This window comes from Melanaphis sacchari, unplaced genomic scaffold, assembly GCF_002803265.2.
Source record: "Melanaphis sacchari strain LSU unplaced genomic scaffold, SCAv2.0 Contig221_pilon_pilon, whole genome shotgun sequence".
Lineage (NCBI taxonomy): Eukaryota > Metazoa > Arthropoda > Insecta > Hemiptera > Aphididae > Melanaphis > Melanaphis sacchari.
The window spans coordinates 1,186,502-1,206,251 of record NW_020271098.1 but is presented as its reverse complement, the minus strand read 5'-3'; the positions used below and the strand labels follow the sequence as shown (position 1 = coordinate 1,206,251).

General features: G+C 24.6%; 1 protein-coding gene across 1 annotated transcript; it reads right to left on the bottom strand.

Annotated features, from left to right (window-relative positions):
- On the bottom strand, nucleotides 1-3,135 carry LOC112594233 (tubulin beta-1 chain). The gene is made up of 4 exons (XM_025338919.1): nucleotides 2,958-3,135; nucleotides 1,830-1,938; nucleotides 1,557-1,752; nucleotides 1-1,186 (listed from the first exon to the last, which is right to left on the bottom strand). The coding sequence occupies exons 1-4, from the start codon at nucleotides 3,012-3,014 to the stop codon at nucleotides 205-207; spliced, it is 1,344 nt and encodes a 447-aa protein (XP_025194704.1). The 5' UTR covers nucleotides 3,015-3,135; the 3' UTR covers nucleotides 1-204.
- Between the last annotated feature and the right edge of the window lie 16,615 nt (nucleotides 3,136-19,750).

Below are 19,750 nucleotides of genomic sequence, written 5' to 3'. Positions count from 1 at the left end.
TAATTTTAAATTTTAATCTCGTAAAGCTATATTGTTCAATTATAATTCAAAATAAATAAAAGCAGTGTTTTTTTAGTATGAGGGAAATGTATCATGGAATGAAAAAGCATTAAGTATAAAAAAATAATGGATTAATTTACAGAATTTTTTTTTTAAAAAAAATGTAACAAAAATTAAATTATAAGCTAATTGTTTAAAAGAAGTCTAGTTTTCATCAACTTCTTGTTCTTGTTCTTCATCAAATTCAGCTTCCTCATCAGCAGTAGCTTCTTGGTATTGTTGGTATTCAGAAACTAGATCGTTCATGTTGGATTCGGCTTCAGTGAATTCCATTTCATCCATACCTTCACCAGTGTACCAATGTAAGAAAGCTTTACGCCTGAACATAGCAGTGAACTGTTCACTGATTCTCTTGAACAACTCTTGAATAGCAGTAGAGTTACCAATAAAGGTAGCAGACATTTTCAGACCTCTTGGAGGAATATCACACACAGCAGTTTTAACATTGTTGGGAATCCATTCAACGAAGTAGCTCGAATTTTTATTTTGGATGTTTAACATTTGTTCGTCAACTTCCTTCATAGACATACGGCCACGGAATACAGCAGCTACAGTTAGATAACGTCCATGTCGTGGGTCACATGCTGCCATCATGTTTTTGGCGTCAAACATTTGTTGGGTAAGTTCAGGTACAGTAAGTGCCCTATATTGTTGGCTTCCACGAGATGTAAGAGGAGCGAAACCAGGCATGAAGAAATGTAATCTGGGGAAAGGAACCATGTTGACAGCGAGTTTACGGAGATCAGCATTTAATTGACCAGGGAACCTGAGACAAGTAGTAACTCCAGACATGGTCAAAGAGACCAAGTGGTTTAAGTCACCATATGTTGGTGTTGTAAGTTTTAATGTACGGAAGCAAATGTCATACAAGGCTTCGTTGTCAATACAATAGGTTTCATCGGTATTTTCAACCAATTGGTGAACTGAAAGGGTAGCATTGTAGGGTTCTACAACAGTGTCTGACACTTTGGGAGAGGGTACAACAGAATATGTATTCATAATTCTGTCTGGGTATTCTTCACGGATTTTGGAGATCAATAAGGTTCCCATACCAGAACCAGTACCACCACCTAAGGAATGTGTCAATTGAAAACCTTGAAGACAATCACAGCTCTCAGCTTCTTTCCTAAAAGAACAAAAACATTCAACTATTAAAAAAAAGTTAATACATTAATTTATAATTTAATGTAAAAACAAAATTTAATACGCATAGTTAAGGATAAATATTTAAATATAAGTGTCCAACATTGAGAACATTAAGTAAAATAAATTTAAGTGAAAAGAACAATACAATTATCGCATATCAACTCATAATATTATAATTAAAACAAATGGTTAAGAAATTAATTCCAAATAAATTTACAAAAATGTTTTTAATCACTCATAACACTTTTACATTAAATAAAAAAGAAAAAGAAAAAAACTAGCATCAATATTATGATTTAAATAGATGACTAGTAAAATAAATATTCTAGAAGTAATAATTGAAAACTTACCTGACAACATCTAATACTGAATCTACAAGTTCAGCACCCTCTGTATAGTGACCTTTAGCCCAATTGTTTCCAGCACCAGACTGTCCAAAGACAAAGTTGTCTGGTCTGAAAATTTGACCGAACGGTCCAGATCTGACAGAATCCATGGTACCAGGTTCCAAATCAACCAAAATGGCACGAGGTACATACTTTCCACCTGTAAATTTTTATATTATTAGTTAAATAATTATTTAAATTTAATTTAAAGAGTATCAAATTGAAAGAAAACACTACCTGATGCTTCATTGTAGTAAACATTAATACGTTCCAGCTGGAGATCAGAATCTCCGTGGTAGGCTCCAGTTGGGTCAATGCCATGTTCATCAGAAATGATTTCCCAGAACTAAAAAATTATAAAATAAAATTAATACATTTTAAAGGGCATTATATTAAGATTTTGTGATTATTATCATCAAAAATGAATTAGGCAATTAAAAAACTTATGTTAAATATAACAGTAGAACAAAAAAATATTTTTTCTAAATTAAGTTAAGAATATAAATTATCTTTTAATATTAAAACAAGTAATAATAACATATAATAACTATTAAGTTACGGTTGACTTATGATGCATAAAAAATACCAAGCTACCTAGTCCAAATAAATTAAAACTATATACAACCTTTAAAAAGAAACATGTTAAAAATTACATATCATAATAGTAATGAAATTAACTGCCTTGAACAACAGTTTAAAAATTTTATAAATTTAGTGGGTCATAAAAATTATAACATACAGTGGAATACATTAGCTGTATTTAGTTCATATTAAAGTACCTACTTAAATAGAATAATATAATTGTCATCAATTGACTAATGCCAAATTTAAATATGGAATAGCAAAAATATACCAATTTAAATCCAAATCACTTAGAAACTAATTTATTATAACTAGAATAAAATGCAATACACGCTGAACAATCAGCATTTAGTGTATAAAAAAAATAAATTATAAACAAACAAAATAAGATAATTTTTTTTCTTCTAAGTATTCAAATTAAACAACCAAAACAAAAAAGAAAAGTAGGCGATTCACACGATAACGGTTTTTGCAGATGCATAGATCGCATCCTTTGTCGACTTTCAAACTTGCCCACGCTGTAGTTTGAAAACCGGTTCGTATAAGATCACGTATATTGTATATAGATATACAAACATGAACAAACAATTAAAAACTAAAATTGCGAGTAAGAAAAACAATGCTATGTTCGAAAATCGAAATTTTTTTATCTAAATAATAATCGAAGACGCCAGTATAAATTAAGTTTCGAAAAAAAATACCGGTTAGATACCGCCAAGTATCTTGACCCGACCGCCATGTTTGAACGATCAGACCGAACGCCGCATTACTATTTATATTTACCTTGGCTCCAATTTGGTTTCCACACTGGCCAGCTTGAATGTGTACAATTTCCCTCATGGTTAAAGGTTGAAGTGAAAATTAAAAAAATTAAAAAATTAAAAGTGCTCGAGTGAGAAGCTCGGAATAATTGAGGTACAACACGGCGACCGTCTCGAACGCTACAGAGAAATAAAATGGCTACGGCACGGGTTTTGTCGGTTTTGTGGCGTTGGCGACGCACCAGCAACCCCGCTCCGGACGACGCCCTTAAAGCGTTCCGATTGGCCGGTTCTTGCAGTGGTGCCAACGCAAACGCACCGAAATAACGATTTTTCTCGTTACTTCCTTTGGTTTTTTTTTTCGTCTACCTTCCGCACGACGCACTGTCGTTTTTGAATTTAAATAACCCAATCGTTAATCGCGTGCCGCTTGCCGTTTTGGGCGTCGGCCAACGCACTGCCGCCGCCGCTGTGCAGTACATACCGCATTGAAAACGATTGTTTACGACGATGTCTGTCCCGATGCCGCCGTCTGCTTCGCCCTACGTTCTATCCTTTAACGGAAATTTAACGTATTCGATCGTTAAAAGTGCTTTCTCTCTCTCTCTCTCTCTCTCTCTCTCGCTCTCTCCCTCTTTCAATAACTCTTCCTCTCTCTGCTCACAGCTCTCTATTCAGTATTCAAGAATTATGTTAACTTTTTCAAAGAAAAATATCATTCTTATTTCTTACATACATAGTTACATACTTACATAGTATTATTTCCATATTATAGACTTTGAATAACAGTTGTGATTAGTGATTACCTGATATTAATGTAATGGTTATGTATCTTATTTATATGATAACATTACATATTTACATACAGTCATTGTTGGTACTTGAAACTTAAAAATAAACAATCACATTTAACGTTTTTTTTAATGCCTAGTACAACAAACGGCCTTAATTAATCCGTAGATTATAATTAGTACTTGGGTGAAACAGGAAACCGATAAAAAATAACTTGTTTATGTTTGTTATAACTTATAAGTATAGCCGTATAGGCACAGCAATAATTAATGATAAAATTCATTTGAAAAGATGAATAATTTTTATTACATAATAATTCTACAATGACTGTTAAAAGGTAGGGTAATAAGTGCCTTTACCTTTGTACATTGGAATCAATTTCACCTGTCTCGACGGCTATATCCTACCTATTTCATCGGGTAAAAAATATCAAAATTTGATATAAAAAAAAATTATGTTTATACCCATAATTTTATTGTTCAAATGACAAATGACATTAGGTACCAAATTCATTAAACTTGTAAGATACTTTTAAGTAATTACCTATAAACTATAACAGGTACATGGTTATTTCATAATTTTCTATTTCCATATTGATCATTGAGTATGGGATTTTAAAGTCCTCGACTTTCTCTTAAATATATTTATAAATATCTTGGTAGCTATACATCTATACCTATTATTTATTAAATAGTAACGTTGTTATCTATTGAGTATAAGTAAATACATAATTCTACCTACGATATAATTCACAGAATCTTAATATTGACATAACTAGGTCTTATTTTGGTTATTTCTATACAAGTACTTCAAGGTCAAATTCATATTCATTGGCACCTACCTTATATTATTTTTTATCTTGAGATTTTATGAATGAACTGGATACTATTATACTAATACTTAATAGGTAACAATACATATATAACTAATACCTATCGACAACAAAAAATGATTATATAATACAAATTAACATTTTTATTTTTTATCTTAGTAAACACAATAACTATAACACTGATGTTTTTTTTATAATAATTATGAAAGCTAATACATTAAGGGCATCTGGCTTATTTATAAATTACCTGGTACTATGTAAAAGTTAAAAAAAACGGTTAAAAAAAGTTTAATATAGTTGGTATAATATGTAGCAGATAGAAACATGTACATGGAATCACCGGCGTCGGTTTGATTTTAATATAATATCATGACCGTAATGCAATGTTTTATTTTAGGGTGAAATAGCTTCCCAGTTTTTCATAAATACTAATCATAACGACAAAAGAGGGTTTTAGTAGAGTCAATTGTCGACATAACAATATGTAGGTACATTATACGTCGTATACTTATATATCTATGCAGCTATGTATTATATAACATGCAATAGTTGTTATAATAATAATTTTTTTACTACCTACCCATATTTGTTTGAAGGGTTATTACTGCTCTGATATAATTGCATGCTAACATCTACACTCTACAGAAATCATGAATTTAAGCCCACCCGAAGTCATTAAAATTAAATATGAAGTATAATTTGATGAGAGAGTACGTGTCATTGAATTTATTTGATTCGATTATTCATATTAGTATATTATGCGGATTTAATTTGTCATGAGTATACTGAAAATGAATTATAAATCTATTACCTTAAAATCTTTTTCAAACACCTTTAAATCACGCCTAACGTATTTTAGTATTGACTGTAGTACTTTATACACGGTATGTGCATTTGTAACGGTAGTCATTAAGTGTAAAGTCTAAAAAAAATACATATAAGGACTTGTATATAATGCACATAAAACATTTATACTAGTATATTTATATACGTAATAAATAAGAATTAAGTATAGTTATAATTTTACATACTCGCAATACCATATCAGTCATATTAGTATAATAATATATCTTTAAAATTATAATGAGAGATAACCCCACATATAATTATATTTTGATAAAAGTTATTATGAATGCATTTATATAAACTTTACTAACAATCCTACAGACAGATTTAAAAATTTTTAAAAAATATTACTCTTAGCTCCACACATACAACTGCTAAGGGCTCGATGAAAATTATTATTATTTATAATTTATACCCGTACTTAATTATAAAAATACCTACAATTTTATTTAGTAAAAAATAAACCGTTATAATATGATTATTATTTAAATATGTTTATCATAATTTATAATTTATAATAATTAATAATATATCATTACTATCTGCTTTAACCACTAATAGGTACCTACTTCATATCGATACATTATCTAAGACCTACATATTAGGTTTACAATATTATATTGGTAATAGCACCTTCAGGTATATGTATATCTACCGCCAAAATTCATATTGTACATTATACATTTAAATATTTTTATACACTATAATTTACCGGCTTTAAACGAATATCCCGATTACAATTATTACAGCAGGTATATGAGTAAAATATAACTAGTTCATTAGTTTTATACTCCTAGGTTAAATTTTAATTATTCATGGAACTAATATTATGTGTTATTGTAGAAATATCTATTGGCTATCAATTCTTAAAATTAGACATTAGATAGGTATACTTATTAGTTATTACTCCATGATATATACTAAATCCACAGATCAGTTTTTACAACACCATTCATCCCCAAACAAGTTAGACACTATATAGATATAATATGTGGGTAAGAATGGTGTCTAACATCTATCATCATATTTTGGAGATATAAAAATGCTCCAATATTCACGATAGTTAGTTATATTATAAAATTGTATCTAGTTAGTACTTTGAAAATTAAATTTTTATGACAATTTTAAATAATTAAAAAAGAATTATGAAAACGGGAATGTATACCTACATATATATTTATGCAATAGGTCTTATAGTTTTAGACAAAATAAAATACATATTTTATTGTAATCTAAAAATTAATAATTAATTATTATATTTTAAACATGATATAATTTTTAAAATATTTTAATTTGTTTTAAAGCTATTTTCAGTAATTTTATTTTTTTTTTTATAATTGCTAATAAAGTTTACTTTTTTGAATTAAAAATTTAGTAGGTTGTAAATAATTTATAAACGTATTTATTATACTTACTAATAATAATTTAAAAATACATAGATAATAAGCACAACTTTTTTATAAGTGTTTAATATATAAATGTTAACAAAATCACTAATACTTGGAAATTATTATGTAGTTATAATTATAATAAAATATTTATTTTTATTTTTAATACAATGTTATTTATAAAAGGTTCCTAATATTTTGCATAATTTTAAAAATATCAAAAAAGATAAGTATAATTAACTTTAAAATAATTGTATTTTTTGTAATTTTAACTAATGTTTTTAAAAATTTAAACTTTGAAAGCTAATTAACTAAAAGTGATTAGTATTTTAAATGTTTTTTCTTATATAAATATTTGGAATTTTTTTTTTTTTTTTGAAAGATTTATAATTATTCATTATTAAACTACAATAAAATAAAAAGTCAATTTATCAAAAACTAATATACAAATAATATATGTACCTATTTACAAATTATATTACTTATATCTCATGATTTTTATTTTGTTTTGTATCAAATTTTTACTTTTGTATTCTCAAAGTATCTACTAGATTAAATTTTGTACCAAAAACAATCCTTAAAGTTAAAGATTGAAGAATTTATATTCTTCCTGAAGGCAATGATAGATATACAAAAATAAACACACATCATTATAAAACTAATTTCATTTCATGTTCGGATCAGAGTTTAAAAATACAGATTATAAAATATTAACTCAATATCAAACTAAGATCACATGTTTATGATTTCATTTAATTTTGGTGTAAGTCTAAGAAGGCTTTTAACAAAAATTGGCAGGCAAATGTGAACCCTACAATTACTTTTTACTTGTATTGTTATTAAATTTTTTTATCACTAAATATATTAGTATTAGTATTTTTTACTTCGTTAAAGTTATATAATTTATCATGTTTATATAATATTATATATGCGATATATCTTAAAATGTATAAGAAGTTTAATTTTTTTCTGGTGTTACTAAATGTTATAATACTATATATCGCGAACGGCGTATAAATATGTCAATTTAATACGGTACCTATTGTACAATCTATGTAATTGTTCGTTTAATCTAAAGAAGTCATGCGAAGCTGTAGTTATATGATTTTTTATTTTAACGGAGGCGCTCCTTTTCCACCAATAACGGATGACGGAAATTGAACAATTATTTTAACTTCAAGTAGGAGTAGATTCGCCGCCCACAATTTAAAATACATTACTTGAATCATAGTGGGTGAGGACCTTGGTAATGTCATATCCTATAAAATGTATTAACATGTATCATAATATAATTTAAAACATCCATAAATTTGATGTAAAGCTATCAGCAATAATATAATAAATAATAATAATACCTAGCTTACTGTTTAATAGACAGTGTTTATGTAATAATAACTTATAAAATCGTTAAGAAATAATATATTTCGAAAGTAATGATAGAACATAGAAGTTCGGTAAATAATAATTAATTAGATATAGATATACCTACCCTTTAATAATCCAATAGATATTATTACATATTTACAATATCCTATTTCTAATAGATAATAATTATTATTTAAAATGTATTTCTTCATATATGAATAAAAAATTATTTTAAATGTTTTAGATCAACCTTTTTATTTTATTTCATTTATTTTTTAAATATGACTTTATTTTAAGAATATTACAATCTATACAAGGGTACAATAAGTAATAATTATAGTTATATTGAGACCTCAAAAAAAAACAAGTCAAGATTTTTTTAATTTAACATATTATTATGTGCGTCTACAAATATTCTAAGAAGTAAAAATAATAATGATAAATACATCTATAACTTCGCTCAGAATCTAAAAAAAAACCTAATTGCTTATAATTTTTTAACGTCATTGTATAAAGTAAAACATTTAACTTACATAAACATCAGAATATAGAATATATAAAAATCACCTATACCTAACGGCTAATACTAACCTACATGCTATAATATACTGCAATGATCATACCATATCTATTGATTTAAATAGGTAGGCCATATAGGTATAAATTAAGTATTAATATTAAAAATACTAATATAGGTGTTTAAATATTTTTTCATATCATGGCATATTTTAAAATACTTTAAAGTAATTTAGGTATTTACAATAAAATGTGTGTATTAGTATGTTATAATTATAGTAGGTACCTATGTATAATATATATATATTATCAAAAATAGGTAAATAATAACTAAAAATGTATATTTTTTTAATAATTTTAGTGTAAATAAAAAGAATATAATATAAGATAAGCCACACTTTTTAAAAATTATTTAAATGTATTTCATTATAATAGTTTTTGTAAAATATTTAAAATATACAGGTACAAAAAAAAAACCAAACAGTAATTAATTAACTCATAATTTCTAATTTTGTCACTGGTAACTAAAAATATAATTAACTAATAAAACTATTTTATCAATTTTCTCTTCCCGGTATATTTCATATAGTACCTACTTAAATACCTGCAATAATATATATAGGTGCCAAATAGGTACTATACTATTAATCAATTTTTTAATTAAATCACTTATTTTACTTTTAGTTATATACTTGCCCTTGGTGATGTTATTGATTTTTTTTGCAAATCTATATAATTTTATCATTATAAAATAAAATATGATCACAAGTAAACTTATCAATCGCAATAATTTAAACATTGTAACAACCATAATGCCACTTGTCTACTACATGTATTTTCTCAAACCTTTAAACGTCCAAGTGTACAACATAGCATTTTCCTTTAGTAGAACCAATGTCGTGTTGTTAACTTTAACATTAAAGATAATTTAGTCATTATCAAAATTAAGTGTGAGAATATTATCTGGTTGTTTGTACGTGGTTGTTCACTAGATATTTTAATATTTAAGCAAGTTATGACATATGACTCATAACTCATAAGTACCTATGTAAAATATTACAATTTAAAAATGCTTTTAACGCATTTAAAATTAAAATATTGTAATAAACCATGTACAAACAAAGATAATATTCTTACCTTTAAGTTTGATAATTGGTCTATTTAGTATTTACTATAATATTAACAAAATTAATAATATAAAATTAATTCTACAGAACACGAAACTGCTGTGTTGTACGTTCGAAGTGACGGGTAAGATAGCAATAAAAATGGTGAAGAGAGGATTTAAAACATTTTTATTATTATTATTATTATTATTATTAATATAAGACAATAAGTAATAAAAGTACACATGTATAATAATTATTAATGAATAATGACTAATAATTATTGTTTACAAGTTATAGTCTTATTAATATAAATGTATAATACTCGTATATACACCAACCTAACTATTATTAGTATTATTCACAAGTAATTTAGTCATTATTAAAAATATAAATTCACTATCCTCACTACACAGTGTGTAGTACTTACATATCTTAAACCTTTTATTGCAATGAAAATTATTCTGCAGCTAGTTTTTAGTTTAATAAACCTCGGTCTAGATAAAACCAGTACAATAAATTTTTCGAGAATTGCATTCTTGATTAACCATATAGATAGTTAGGTATTTATATACAATACGATGACTAAGATACCTATAATAAGATATAATTCAATTTCAACAATATTTCATATTTTCTGAGTTGATAGATCGATACCAATATAAATAAGATTATTATTATGTATGTGTCATTATTATGTTAGTATATAAAAAGTAGTTTACAATTAAAATAATAATAAAATATCATAACTAGAAAAAATTTTAGAGATTCTTTTACAATTACATTTTTAAGATGCTTTATAGTTCATAATAGTCGCATAACTTAAAATGTATTTCATATGATAATTAATAGTTTAAAAATGATATCATGTGACTAAACAAACCTTAAAGCACTTCAGACGTATTGTTATATACACGTAGACACTGAACTCAGTGTCATATTTATGCAAGGGCATTTGGGACATTTGCACTGGGCCTTACTCAAACAAAGGGTCCACCGATATCAGGCAAACAAAATTAGTTACTATATTTTTTATTCAGCAAGAGTTTGAGTTTCGATAACTTTATTAAAAAGTTTACAAAACACAAAACAAGAAAATTTTTGTGTACACTTCGATAAAGTTTGACTTAAAAAATTTAATTTTATAAATGTGTACTTAAAATCAAAAACATAAATTGTTTTGAAAAAAATGTTTATACATTTTAGTTTAATATTATAATATTATATAATATTTTCATAGCATAAATATTACATTATTAAGTATAGGTATTTAAAAATGTATAATGTTTTTGCTATTTAATAATTATGTTTAACCAGTACAATTGTATTTTATGGTAAAAGGGCACAACATTTTAAATTGTACTGGGCCAGTGAATTGGTAAATCGTTGCCTGACCTAACTATTAACAATCATCTGGCATTTGTTCATTTGAAAGATTGTTTTTAACAGTTTCGACTTTTTATTGATGAATTTTCTTATAAAAGCTAAAATTTTCATTTTATTTTAAATTATAAAACAATTTGTATTTTTTTCGTTAAACTAAAAGTCATTAGTTAAATCATATAAAATAGAGATTCCTATAATAAATTAAGTTTCTCATAACATAAAAAATACTATTTTTTGAATAAATTTTATATTTTATATAAAATATTTTATTATTTAATATTTCATATTTTATAAAATAGTTTAACTCCGGGTAAATTAATTACTATCATCTAATTGTTCTTCCAATTTGTTATAAAATTCACCCATGTGAAGTAGTCCATAAGTTCAAAAACTAACCACGTTTTAGTTAAAAGTATATAAATATCATAATGGAAAAACATTTGTACAATGTAAATTTTAGAATGCTTCAAAAATTATTATTTATTTAATATATACATAATTATATGACATAACTAAATGTTTAACAAAGCTAATAATTCTCAACTTTGTAAAAGAATTTGGTATTTTAACACAATAATTAAAAAAATATATGTAACAACATCAATTAGCCAGATTGTAGTTTAAACAAAAATGTTTAAAATAATAAACTGATAAACTATTACATTAAAGTAATATAGTTTACATACTGATGTACTATAGCAACAAAAGTTATAAACTGTAAGGCTTATATCTATAATAAAATATTTTTACTCGTTATATTCACACGAATGAAAACTACAGGTTATAAATAAATTTAAGCGAGTGAAAATACTAAATTTTTAATGGTTTTTTTTCTGGCCATATATGTATAATACACAAAATCGATTTATATGATAATTATGTAACTTATATTTGTGAAACCGACTGACAAATGACTTTTTTCAGAACTGTAGCAAACAGATGTCATTATTACGGGTAATATGTTTTTATTAGTAAATTGTTCTGAGATAAAAATAAATGTATTAAAAATGTTTTGTATAATACATAGATACACACCATAAACCTATAATAATATGATCTAAACTTCAGGAAAAAATATCATGTACAGAATTCTTCATCTGTGAATTCGATGATGGCGTTACCCGCAAGACTTTCACGGATGATATTAATCAATAATAAAAGATAAAACATCTGGTCTAATGTTATAGTAATATAGTATGTTATATATATATATATATATATATATTATACATTTATACATAAGAAAAATGGCCAAACGGAAATTTAACGGAATATATATATATATTTATGTTGAATCGGCGTGGCAACGAGTATGAAAATAATGTAAAAAATATTGAAACACGTACTAGTGTATGTAACCATATAAGGCCACGTTCTCAGTGTGTTTGCTGGTTCGACGATTATCACATCGCGCAGTAGGTAAACGACCTACGCACACGACCAAACCTACCCACTTGCCACTATATAGCTTTGCCCGTATATAGACTGACCGTCATCCTCGGTCTTGTTTTCGAAAAAGCCTTTCGCACTTCACTACTATACACCATACAGTTTATATATATATATATATTATAATAATACATATACTATATCCGTTATTGTAAAGTATTAAATGTGTACGTCTTATTCTATTTTCATTCCATGTGTATGAATAACATAGATATCTATTACCTATATAATAATATTATTTATTTTAAATTCATAAAGCAATAATAACTGTATGATGTGTGATACTCTATATTATCAAAATTAAATTGCAATGCACAATTACATCTTGAGTAGGTACTTACATATTTCATTCATTACATTGCATATTATACAGTCATGTGTACACGCGACATAAGTTAATATATTATATTTTAGGTATATAGTTGAATATATAGGTATGTATGTGTGCGCGCGCGTTTGCTTGCGTCACTATACGCACTGTGTAGTTGGGTAGATAGCATATTAGGTAGGTAATAATATTTATTCAAAATTCGTCATTGGAGTATATGACAAACCATTATATATATATTTATGTACCAAAATTATGCACGATTGTCCATCGACGATTGCCTATATTGGCTATATTATTTATACTGACTAAATAATGACAGTATATAAGTTTATGATAAGTACCTATATGTATAGACATTTCTTAAATGTTAGATTATAATTTTTTTTTATTTTTAAAACAAAACATAAATGTCGAATTTTTATAATAATAACTACTAATAAATATACTGAATTGGTGTAATATATTTATATATCATGTATGAAGACATGAAGTATATAATATATAGGTATATATATAAGCTAGATTAAGTGAACAAAATATATCACCACAAATTCACAAACTATTTTACTAACTTAGTTACTAAAAGTTTAAAATTACAATAATTATTGTTATCACAGGTATACGTATATTGTAATAAATAACAAATAAATTTGATACAATCACATAAAATGTAGAGTTTATAGGTACTTTATATTTTGTAATATTTATGCATTATTTTAATTATATGTCACTAATTTTACATCCAAATTGTCTATTAATGAAAGTATGAAACAAATATCTAGATTTTTTTTAATTATTTGTTAAATTAAAATTTTTATTATTGTTTAATTGTTTAAGGAATACTTAAGTTATAAATATATGATGGGAAAAAATAATTATTTAATTTTAGCAGATAATATATTCATTACTTATACATAAATCATGATTATTTTACAAGAAGCTTCGGATATAAATACTAACGACTGTTAAAGGTAGGCATGTTTGAATTCGAGTTTATATACTCGTATATATATATATATATATATATATATATATGGCTTAGTTACATATTCAGACCAATCCTTTTTAAGAAAATATTAACATTCATTCCAATTTTGGTTACTATTTATATACAGGTTATTTCATAAAGGACTGACTAATTTCTAAAATGACGAACTGTGTTTATATAATTATTTCGCAACGATTTCAATCACAACTAAAATATACTATTATTAAATTTTTTTAACTATAAAATTAACAATAAATTACTAAATGCAATTTTAAACAAAATTTATTCTAGTAGTTGTAGATACAATAATAACTTTTAAGTATTCATTTTCAAGCCTAATTTTTATTTTATAATAGTATAGTATTTGTAATTTGTAAATATTAATTATAATTTATAATATATAAGTTTATTATTATTATATTATTGATTAAGTACAATGAATAAAAATAATATTTTAAAAATAAATTTATTACACAATAAATTTTCATATTTTATACAGTGATTGAAATTCTTCTTTAAATAATTAACATTGATTTTATGATAAAAAATTAATATTAACGTAACTAAAAACATTTTTATAAACAAAATAAGTTTTTTAATTTTTTTAAAGTTTACATACATTATTATTTATTAGTTTCATATAAAAGAATATATTATTTTAAGAATTTTGATGTCTGTAGAAATAAATGCGTGATAATTAAATATCAAACGATTAATTAGTATATTATATACACAGCAGTATTCCGTAAAATGATGGTACACTGCGATTATTCCAATCATTCATAAATTTAAATGTTTATAAATACAACTAAATTATTACGCGTTAAAAATTCAATATTTTTACATTAAAATTTTCAGAATATGAAATTAAAAATAAATGTTATGAATCAAAAAAGTAAATACAATAACAATAAAAAATAGTAAAAAAATATTTTTATTTTTCATAAACGTTAAAAAAAATTGTTATTACGAGTGTTAACTGCTAAAAGAATCAGCTAGTATTATACGCATAATCAACTTACATTAATATTCAAGAGTTTCAATAAAATTAGTTTAAGTTGCATGCAAACAAGTCGACACACGCACGTCGATTCATGTCACAACGTGAGTCATCATTTTATTATACCTATGAGTAAGCTTTGTTTCTGGTCCATGGGTCCTAGCAACAGAAATAAAATCAATAGCCAGACGCCTGCGGAAAACATGCAATAGTATAAAACTAGTGCACTTACAAGGCGCCACAATAAATGTAACGTCGCCAAATCGAAAGTTTCAAAAGATATCGACGAAATTTTGTCATGAGATGTATACTTAGGATTCGAATAAGTGATTATAGCTACCTTAGCTACCTCTATACATTAAATTATTTGTTAACTTGTCACAATTGTCTTAATAAAAATTAAAGAGTAATTTAAAACAAATAAAAACCTAATAAATCACTTTAATATTGTATAGGTGTCAATGGTGTAGCTCATTATTGAGTAGACTGATGTAATGTATCTATGTGTAAAATTTAAATTCAATAATAAATTATTGCAATCTAAAAACAAATTTTTGTGTGGAGACCTATATTTTTAGGATTTATTATTATTCATGAATATTTGTAATTTATTTTTGTATTAGTAATACGTTGAGCAAAAAAATTGAAGGAATTTTAATCAAAAACAAATCGTATATTATAATAGTGTACAGTACCTAATTATTGTGATATTATTTCATATAAATAAATAATTATTTAATTATCAATTAAATCAAAAGTACTGATTTTCAAATAGCATTTGAAAAAGTAAGTCATACGTTATTATATCATAAATTAAAAGCTTTGGATGCGGAAGTAACTTTCTAAATTAGCTTTATTCTTATTTCACTAATCGTATACAATCAGCAAAAATCTCGTTTAGCTATTCTGATGATTATCCAGTGACCTCAGGAGTCAGGACTCTCGCCTAGAATTATAATTATTCTCTATTTTATAAATAATCTTCTGTCGACTCTTAACACTAGTATTAATATTTTGTTGTTTGTAAAGGATATAAAATTATACTTTGACATTAAATCTATTAATAATGCAAATATTTTACAATCCGGCCATAGAAGTTTTTTTTCCAATGAAGTGAGTAAAATCTTCCTCTTCTAAATACAAATAAATGCCAAGTTACCTCTTTTATACGTAGTAAAAATCCACTAATATTTCAACATCAAATTAATAACTATTATCTTAATAAAGTAAATTCTAATAAAGACTTTAGCAACAACTTGATGATTTATCATTTAAATTAAATCATGAAATGATTATAAATAAATCATATAAAATGCAAGATTTTATCATTACAAATATGAAAGAAATTAAAAACACTTTAAATATTATTTGTAAGATCTAACCTCGAATTCGGTTCATTGATCTGACTTTTTAGTTACCTACTCAAAATGTATAAATCATTTTGATAATGTCTAATCTAAGTTTTTAAAAAGATTAAATTTACTTAAATATATTATATATATCACTACAGGTACCGTTGAAGTTATTGAAAATTTCTTGAGCCTAGATTCACTGAGTATTACTAAAATACGAATATCAGCAGATATTATGTTAGTTTACGATATTTTGAACAAGATCATAGACTTTCCTAAATTGGTTTCTTTATACCATAGAACTTAGATCTATTCATAATTTTTAATTATATTATCAACAGTGGAAATAATACATTTTTTCAAGAACTTTAGTTTTGCCCAACAAGATTTCCGCTTAATTAGATTTTTTTTGTACTTCCTCGCAATAAATTTAGATTTAAGGTTTTAAAATTATCATAATAGTATTAATAAAATTGTGATAATAATATTATATATTTGTAATAAGAGTTACAATAATAATTAATAGTTATTAATCTTAGTGTATAATCTTGTAAAAAGGAAATTTTCCTATGAATTTAAAATAAATAATATATTCCTATAGTGGTTATTAAGAGGACACTGCACTCGAGACTGACGTGACGTCTCCGTCTTAAAAATGTACAACATAGAAAATTTGCATTCATTAGAACTAATTTTGTATTGTTAGCTTTAACGTAATAGTTAATTGACCCATTATCAAATTTAAAGGTTTGACATATTATCTTTGTTTGAACACAGATAACTTATTATTATTTATGTTAGATAATTTAATTTTCAAGTGAATTATGAGTATGTAAAACAATAAAATATAAAAATGCTTATGATTTGCTTAAAAATTAAAATATCTTAAAAACCGACATGAGATAGCAGACATTGTTTTTACCTTTAAGTTTGATGAAAGGTTTTCAATTCACTCAAATATCGATTCCTGTACATTAATTTGTTATGTTGTATTCTTGTAAGACGATGACAACTGCATATCCGGATGTAAAGTATCCTCTTAACTTACAAGTCAATATCGACGTATTACAATTCTTAGAGTAGTATGAATATACCTAAAATCGTGATATATAATAACAATCCATTTTTTTTTTTTTTTAATTAAAAAAATAACTGTTATTTAATATTTCGTTTAAATATAAACATTTTATAGACATTTGAATTTGAATATCTAAAAACATAAAAATTGTAAATGTATACTATTAATATTATTAAATTTCTTTAAGAATATCTTAAATATGTAAATATGCTGTTGTATTATACATTTGATATCCTCACATGCTTAACCAATATCCATTAATTTTTAATAAATCTTTTGTAAAAAATTTGTAGTTTTAATGATAAATGATTTATTTTTTACTCGATATTTAAAACAAAATTTTTAAGATAATAATTATTAACGAAATATAATTTTTATTGAAAATATTATATTACCTTTATGCTTAAGTTAGTAATATTTTTTAACTATTATTAGTATTTATGATTATTTTAAATGAAAAATAATGTTTAAAGCTTTTATACACCATACATATTTAATATTTATTTAGTATTAACCATGTTTATTTTATATATTTATGTATTTATTACACCTATATCTATTATTGATTAGCCATTGACGTATAGTTTGCACAAAGTTGCATTTTAATCATGAGGTGTTCAATTCCTTGTAGGTACTAATAATACATTAAAATGTTTCAATATTATATTTTTAATATTTATAATAAATTTAAATTTACAAATTATTGAAATGTTGTTAATTGCTATTTATTAAAATGAGTATAATTACGATGGTTTTTAAATTTAAGCTTTCCAAAGATCAAAGGAAATGTTGTTAATTAAATTATAATAAATTTTTCATATTCGCATCATATTTCATGTAATATAAACAAAATAAAAATATTTTTAAAGGTTTAATTAATAATATATTTTTTTAAATATCAACATTTTATCATCTTTATTCTATAATAATAATTAATAGGTTTATGCATATTATAATAGTTTTTAAACCTTATAAGTTATTTTAGTTATAATAATATTTATTAAAAACTCAAATAATACGATTTTATTTTTAAATACGAAGTTTAAGAGTATATCTGCTTAGAGTTTACTTAACTTCATAAGCTAATTTTTCAAACTATAAAAAGTATTACACTAATATTTTCTGTGATAAGCCGTAAATAGAGAAAGTTGTGGAATATCGATAGCAACTCATATTTTATGTTCAGTCTTGCAATATGTCCCCTTCTCTATGCACCGTTATATTATTGAGCTTCACAAAAAGGAGAAAGTATAACTGCACAATACACACGTGTCAGATACATATATAGATATATATAATATTAACTCCTCCTTATTTTTAATGAGATTTTATTTAAAATAAATCGTATTCAAACTGTCAACAATTTGTCATCTAAACTGTAACTTTCAAGATTTATGTTAAATTTTATTATTATTCTTTAAAAAAAAAAACAATTATATCATTAAATTGTATCTTTTATTATAAAGAGGAACTTTTTTTAAAAAGGAATGAGAGAATATGAAGAACTAGATCTACTATTGATACCTACTTCCGTAATTCATTACTCATTTACATAACAGTAATAACAAATCGTATATACACATATATTCTTATCAGTTATTACATGTACCTACATCAATTACTTGTTAAACAGTTTATTTCAATCAAAATTATAACGTTTCCTGCTGCCATTTAAAATTCTCATGAACACAAGACAGTTGTGACCATTGTATATTTGTCTACTGTTGTTAACGAATAAAATGTTTTTAACACAGAATAATTTCGAAACAATAAAAACATCATTGCTTTCATAATTTTATAATGCTATTAATTTTAAATATTTCATTTTTTTTTTCTTTCATAATAAAAAACTGTTTAATTACCAATAATAATGATATATGACGCGATGATTGTAGTAAATTTGATAAACGTTTCTGATTGAAAGTTATAGTTATTTACTCAAAAATTGTTAACATTTTAGATACTAATATAGGTAATGTAAAAATATATTCTATCATTGAACGGATTAATCCGTACTTCTTGTTAACAGTTTAAATATTTACCTTATTGGATTTTACATTAATCGAAACTAAAATCATTTCATAATGAATAATTTATTTATACCAAAAATGTATTGTTTAGAAGCGAAAAACGCTATTATTTTATTTGAGAAACTTTTATCTAGGTATACATTTAGCTCAATAATTATTACCGTACTACACTCACAACTCACATAGTCACATGCATAAACATATATACATATTAGTACGTCACACATATAAATATTCATGTAAATTTATTACACAAACCTGTTTTTTGAATATACCTACATTTTAGAAGTCCTTTTAAATGAAAAATTTTAAATTTTTTTTCCCATCATTAATGTGAATTTATGCAATTATTTTCA

Coding starts and splice junctions, on each gene's coding strand:
- LOC112594233 (XM_025338919.1), bottom strand. CDS start 3,014: ATGAGGGAAATTGTACACATTCAAGCTGGCCAGTGTGGAAACCAAATT. Junction 1,753..1,829: donor TTACTACAATGAAGCATCAG/GTAGTGTTTTCT, acceptor AAAAATTTACAG/GTGGAAAGTATGTACCTCGT. Junction 1,187..1,556: donor TCAGTATTAGATGTTGTCAG/GTAAGTTTTCAA, acceptor TTGTTCTTTTAG/GAAAGAAGCTGAGAGCTGTG.